Genomic DNA, 6,211 nt, shown 5'->3' with positions numbered 1-6,211 from the left:
AGGTGACCCATTGCTGACCCTGCCCCTCTCCCTGCTGCAGGACATGGACTCTCTGGCCCTGCTGGTGGCCCACAGGCTCTCCCAGCAGCTGCGCTTCACCTGCTACGGGCTGGCGGCCGCGTTCCTCAGCATCCCCCGCAGCCTGCAGCTCCGCGTGGGCCGCGCTCTCAGCGCCATCACCGAGCTCCACSTCACCTTCTCCAGGGCAGCCTCCATCCAGGATCTGCCCAGCAGTGTGCTGAGCCACAGCCACAGGGAGCTGGATGTGGTGCAGGAGAACATGGACGAGCTGCTGGAGTTCCTGAAGGACCGCGATCCTCTGTCCCGGCCCAGGGAACCCTCTGACACCAGCGATGAGGAGGAGGAGGAGGCAGGGGCTGGGCATCAGGAACCTTCCAGCACCCCCGGGGAAGGGATGAAACAATAATTGCTGTTGGCATGAACCCCTCTGCAAGCGTGAAGTGGAGAGAATTGTCTCCCTCACAGCTGCTTGTACTGGGCCACAACTGCTTAAAATAAAAACGCTGCATTCAAAAAGCTGCTGGTGGTGTCTCTTGGGCCAGGACTGAGTATGGCTCAGTAGGGTGAGCTGGGCTCTTTGAATCCATCCCTTGGTGCTGGCAGGGTGCACCTGGGGGTGCAGGGAGTGGGGAGCAGATTGCACTTCTGTTCTGTTCATCAGTAGGATGAGGAACCAGGAGCAGAGGTTGCATCTCAAACCCTCCAGGCCCCTGCTCCAAGAGCCTGAGTGTCAGTGTACAGGAAGGATCCCAGCCCTGGTGTCCTGGGCAGCTGTAATTCCTAATTCCTCCTCTCTCCCTAGCCTGGGGACAAATGTTGGCCCTGTGCTGTTCTTGGGGAGCTGCAGAGCCTTGGCATCCCTTGGCATCAATCCCCCAAGGCCTAATTTGGGTTTGAATTTCAGTTTGGTGCAATAGGAGGGTGTGGGAATGTCTGCCTGGGAGAGTTGTGGGCTCCTGATGGATTCAGCAGGGTGAGGGTGATGGACACTTGTTACCAGCACTGTCCAGGGGCTCCTGGTGAGCTCAGAGCTGTCCCAGTGCCCTGCCTGGCACCCTTTGGAAGAGGATGGTGACCCCAATGCCCTCAGTTGGGCCAGGCAGTGCTGTGGCTCAGGCTTTGGAGCAGGAGCCTGTGGGATTTGAGATGAAATCTTTGCTCCTGGCTCCTCATCCTTCTGCCTCCAAAACAGAAGTGGAATCTGCTCTCATGTGAGTATTGCTTCCTCCAGACTGACATTTTCTATTTTAATATAATTAAAATTGTTTCATGGGGGTCAGAAACAGGGACTGGGAATGGGGCTTTTTTTTTTTTTTTTTTTTTTTTTTTTTTTTTTTTTTTTTTTTTTTTTTTTTTTTTTTTTTTTTTTTTTTTCGTGGGTGACAATGCAGCCTTGAAGCAGAACTTTCCTCACTCTCTCTCATAAGAGTGACCGCTCTCATTTTCTAGGTTTTTTGTGAGGCAGGGCTGTGGGGGCAGCAATAATTCCTTGATGCAGCACAACCCCCTCACGTGGGGAAGGTTTGGATGCTGATTCCCTGAGCTCAGCAYGTCTGGTCCCAGACAAGTGTGCTCCTCATGAAATAACCCGTTTGTGTGGAAGGCAGGATGATCATGAAATTAAAGCTGCCAGGCCAAGGTGCAGCTGGGAGGTGACAGATGAATTGCAGGGTCATCCCTGCCCTGTGTGCTCTCAGCTGCAGGGGAATTCTCCTGGGGAAAAAGCTCAGCATTTCTGCCTCCTGTGACCCCTGCTGAACGTGGGGAGTGGGAATTGGGGATGCTGGAGCTGCTGCTGCTTGGTGGGAAATCAACTGTGCTGTGTGTTCTTCATAGCAGAGCTGTGCCTTACCAGCTGGGGACGCCTGAAATGTGCCTGGTTATAAAAGGGAATTGTATTGGTTTGTATTGGTTTGTCAGTGCAGTCCATCTGCTCTGTGCTTGGCCCAGAAAATCCTGCTGCTTCTGCCCATGCATCAGGGGCGTGTGTCCTTGCATGATCATTAAATCTATTTAGATCTATTATCACAATCTTGGCTGCTGGTGCCTGGAACCCACAGCCTGTGGGACCCTCTGTAGCTGCAGCTGGGAATTCCAGAGCTCTGTGGGGCTGCAATCTCCCAGCTGGAGATGGTGAGGAACAGCCCAGCACCTGCAAGGCTTTTGTAGGCCATGGAGATTGCAGTAGAGGGGCCACAACAGGTAGAAATGATATTTTCATGGCATTTCCAACTTGAAAACAGAAGTGGAAGCCTCTCCCTCTTTTCATGTTAAACACCCAAGGGATTCAGGGAAACACAGAGACTCCTTACACCAAGAGGGGAAAACTCGGAGTAGGTGCACATGGGAATATTGTTGACTTTTTTGTCTTATCTGTTCTCATCCATGCTGCAGAGGCAGCAGGGGATAAAGGTGGGAAGAAGCTGGGAATGATGGATGGATGGATGGATGGGCTTCCTGCAAAGAGTCTGAAACTCCTCTGAGCTCTGGGAAAGTGTTCAGGTTGTTCTCCATTGGCTCTGAGCTTGCTTGTCTGATTACCCGGGGTTATTCTGGCTAATTTTGGATAGAAATTAGAAATGACAGCCCTAAGCAAACAGCTGGGCAGGGAAGATATGCCCTGAGGCATCTCCTCTGGCTCTCAGCAGCCCTGGGAGCGATGCAGTGCTCCTTAATTCTGGTAATGATTCCCCTGGTGATTGTCTYACCCTGCCCTGTGCTGCTCTGCTCAGTTCTGGGCTAATTTCCATTTTAACCCCCTCACAGGGATAGTGGCTTCTTATTCTACTTTTGGTGATGCCACCATGTCCCTCAGCCCCTTTGCTGAACATTTCAGTTATTAAATTCTCACTTTCATGTACTTTGCTGTTCTTCCTTCAGTCCCTGCTGTTCCCTGCTCCAGTGTCTGACCTGCAGGGCAGGGAATGGATGTGCTGCTGTTGGGTGAAGGCCACCTTGGGCATGGCTCCAGCAGCCTCTCACCTTTTCTGAGTGCAGTTAGGAAGCATTAACTGACCTGTTTCCACATTTTCCCACCTGGCAGGGGCAATGGCTCAAGGAGAGTTTCCCAAGCAGCTTTGTTGAGGCCATAGATGGGGAAAKTGAAGTTCTCAAGAAGTGCCCAGAGGCAAAACTCTGAGCTCCTTGCAAGCAGCCACAATTTCCCTTTCTCCCTGCTGTGGTTTCTGTCACTCTCGGATATTGCCATCCCTTCTGCAAAGCTGTGTTATTACTTGCTGCACAATACACTGAATTTATGAAAGGTTTGTGGCCTCCCTGAAGGGCTGCTCGGGGAGCTGGGGCCCTGCACAGGCAGAGCTGGCTGAGTTCCAGTTYCTGTGTCACCTTAAGCTGGAAAAATTCAAGCTGTTCAAAGCTGACTGGAGTTAATGTGGAATGGGATGGGATGAGATTTGTCAGTGTGGGGGCAAAATCAGCTGCTGGGCCCTGCTCTGGGCAGGCAGGGTTTGTTCTGCTGGGCAGCACGTGGCTCTGTGCTCTGCTCCTGTCACCTCCCCTGTCCCCTCCCTGTCCCGCTGCATCTCCTCCTGGCTGAGGAAGCCAAGTGTCCCGAGTGTTCACCCATCCTGAGCTCTCCCATTTCAGTTAACACCAACTGCAGTACCCTTTCCCCTGGCAGGGAAATCCAACATTCTGGGCTGTTCCTGCTGCCCTCCCTAAACCCCTGCCCTGCCTGGGGGTGCCTGATTTTGGAGGAACACCAGGCTGGCAGACCCCAAAGCTGGAGAGCTTTCCCTGCTCTCTGAGCTGGGCTGTACCAGCCTGCAATGGCCGGGTGGGATCAGTGGGGGTTTGGGGGGTTTGGGAGCCCCGAGGGCACAGGTGTTTTCAGTGCCATCCCTTTGCTGTGCCCTGCATTCCCTCTTGAAGCATTCCAACGCTTTTCCAGCCACTCAGCTCTTCTCTCACTCAGGGGCCTCTTGAGGCAGCTCCTGGCAGGACTTTGAGCTGGACACTTCCCTTGCTCTCCTTCCCTGATGGAAGGATGGTTTGGGGGTCAATAAATCCTTTCCAGCTGCCTTACACCCCCAGTGTGTGACAATCCCCAAGGATCCCTGCAGGGTTTGTCAGAGCCTCTGCTGCCTCCAGCCCTGCCAGGCTCTTGCCCTGATGGATGCAGGGCTGCCTTTGCTGCAGAAAACAGGAGGACAWGGAGCACMRCCAKCGAGTCCRTGCCCTGCTCTGGCCACRGGAGCTGCCCCTGGGGYGAGGAAAATCCATSGGCAGGAGCAGTTCATTTGCAGCATTAACTTTCTGAACTCCCTCTGCCTCCTGTGTTTATTCAGATTCAGTGTGGAGTTGGAGGGGAGGTGATGCAGAGGGTGATTAACCCGCTGAGTGCTGGCTAATCTGATAATTAAAAAATGCTGTTACTCGCGTAATGCTGAGAGTGTGCTTGGATTTTGTGCCATTCTCTGTACGGATTTCACTTTTTCATTTGTGTTTTTGTTATTTTTGCATAATAAAGTGACAGGAGTTTGGTGCAGGCGGCACAGATTCCTGCCTGGCTCTCCCCAGGTGCCCTGGGAGCTGTTAAAGGGGATTTCCTGGGAAAAGAACACCTCAGAAGGATGGGGAGAAGTCTGAGGCTGAGGTGATGCCTTATCAATCAGGCTGATCTGAAAGAGAGGCCAGACAAATTTAAGAGAATGAGAACAGACAACTTTAATCCAGGCCTAACAGGCCCTCTGGTACATGAGGGCAGACAAAAGCCTCCTCCTGAGGCTACACCCAAAATGGACCCCGAGTCACGAGATCTTCACCTTTTATAAGTTCTGTCTCTTTAACATATTGGGTCTTAATTCTCCAATGATCTTTACACGTGATGATGTCAAACACCCCAAACTTGCTCCCCCCCCAACTTACTATTGTTTACATATTTTGGGGCTCTGAGGCAGCGAGGTGTCCTTGGATCCAGGCTCAGAGAGGAATTGTTTTGTGTAAAGATGAGAGAACAGCAGTTTTAGTGCTGTACTAGAGAAGTACAAGAATACAGATGCATGAAAATAGGGAAACTAAAAATCCTAAGGCAKCAGAGGCTGGAGTGAGGTGGAGAGGAAAAGCAGAGAGACCTGGGGGAGGAGACACCAGGAGGGCTGGGGACAACCAGAGAGCAGAGATTGGGTGGAAAAACAGTGGGAAATCCTCCAAAATGGATTGGGATTAAAGGTGAGAATTCAGTGAGTGAGGGGGAGGAGGGGTAAACTGAGGATCTGGAAAATGGGAGCAGAAAARCAGGGACTGGACAGGGATGGGCAGGACTGGGGCAAAGTGGAGAARACTGGAGAGGAAGCAGATGGAAAGGAGCTAGAAGCTCCTTTTTTATTATTTTAAGGGCATTGTGTGTATATATTAACAAGTTAACTCACCGGGTATCTCAGTGAAAGGTGTAAAACCGTCTCTGCCCTTTGGGAAGTTTCTGGAATGGGAAGGGATTTATCAGATGGAGAAATCTCTGCCYKGAGTCCATCARTCACAGTCAGAGAGGCAAACAGGGYCTYAAAAYSAGCAGGRTGATGCTTTGTGGGGCTCRTTTGTGCTCCCAGGRCTGGGATCAGGAGCAGCTGAGTGTTTTGTAGCTGCAGGAGCAGCCACACCCAGAGTTATCCCAGCCCTGCCCTGGAAGGGGCTGTGGAGCTCAGCCCAGGGTCAGGGTCCAGCTGTGCATTCCTGGTCATCTTGGCAGTCACAGCATCGTTAAAGTTGGAAAAGCCCTCCAGGAACACCCAGTCCATCCTCTGATTGAACACCACCCTGCCCATTAAACTCTTTTGGGAATCCTTCTTGGGTTTTGGGTTTTTTTGACCTTCCACAGATGATGACTCCACTACTGTCTCAGGGAGCCTGTTTCAATCTTCCAGTGAGCAAACCTTTCCCAGATATCCAGCCTGAAMCTCTCCTGGCACAATTTGAGGCCATTCCCTCACGTCCTGCTGCAGCTGCAGGTGACCCCCACCTCACCACTGCCTCCTTTGGGGTGGCTGTAGAGGGCAGAATTCTGGGATCTTTTCCCAATTTCTGGACCCTTCCCCCATTTCTGAGGTCCTGAGCAATTTCTGAGGTCCTTTTCCCATTTCATGACTTTGCTGAACACCTTCACACCATCCCAGTCCAAATTATTGATACAAAGCTCCACAGGGCAGAAAAGGATGGGATTGACCCTGGAGGC

At 51.9% G+C, this 6,211-nt stretch overlaps 1 protein-coding gene across 1 annotated transcript in view; it reads left to right on the top strand.

The window, feature by feature from the left end:
* LOC130581197 (perilipin-3-like) overlaps positions 1 to 427 on the top strand; it is a 4,530-nt gene extending 4,103 nt beyond the window's left edge. Inside the window, exon 5 of the mRNA XM_057379172.1 lies at positions 41 to 427. Within this exon, the coding sequence (XP_057235155.1) occupies positions 41 to 427 (387 nt within the window). The remainder of the gene's footprint in view (positions 1 to 40) is intronic.
* Positions 428 to 6,211: the final 5,784 nt, after the last annotated feature.

Source organism: Malurus melanocephalus, unplaced genomic scaffold, assembly GCF_030028575.1.
Source record: "Malurus melanocephalus ecotype Western Australia unplaced genomic scaffold, MMel_1.1 scaffold_391, whole genome shotgun sequence".
Taxonomy (NCBI): domain Eukaryota; kingdom Metazoa; phylum Chordata; class Aves; order Passeriformes; family Maluridae; genus Malurus; species Malurus melanocephalus.
Note: the sequence above shows the minus strand (reverse complement) of the source record. Positions and strands in the feature narration are given on the sequence as shown.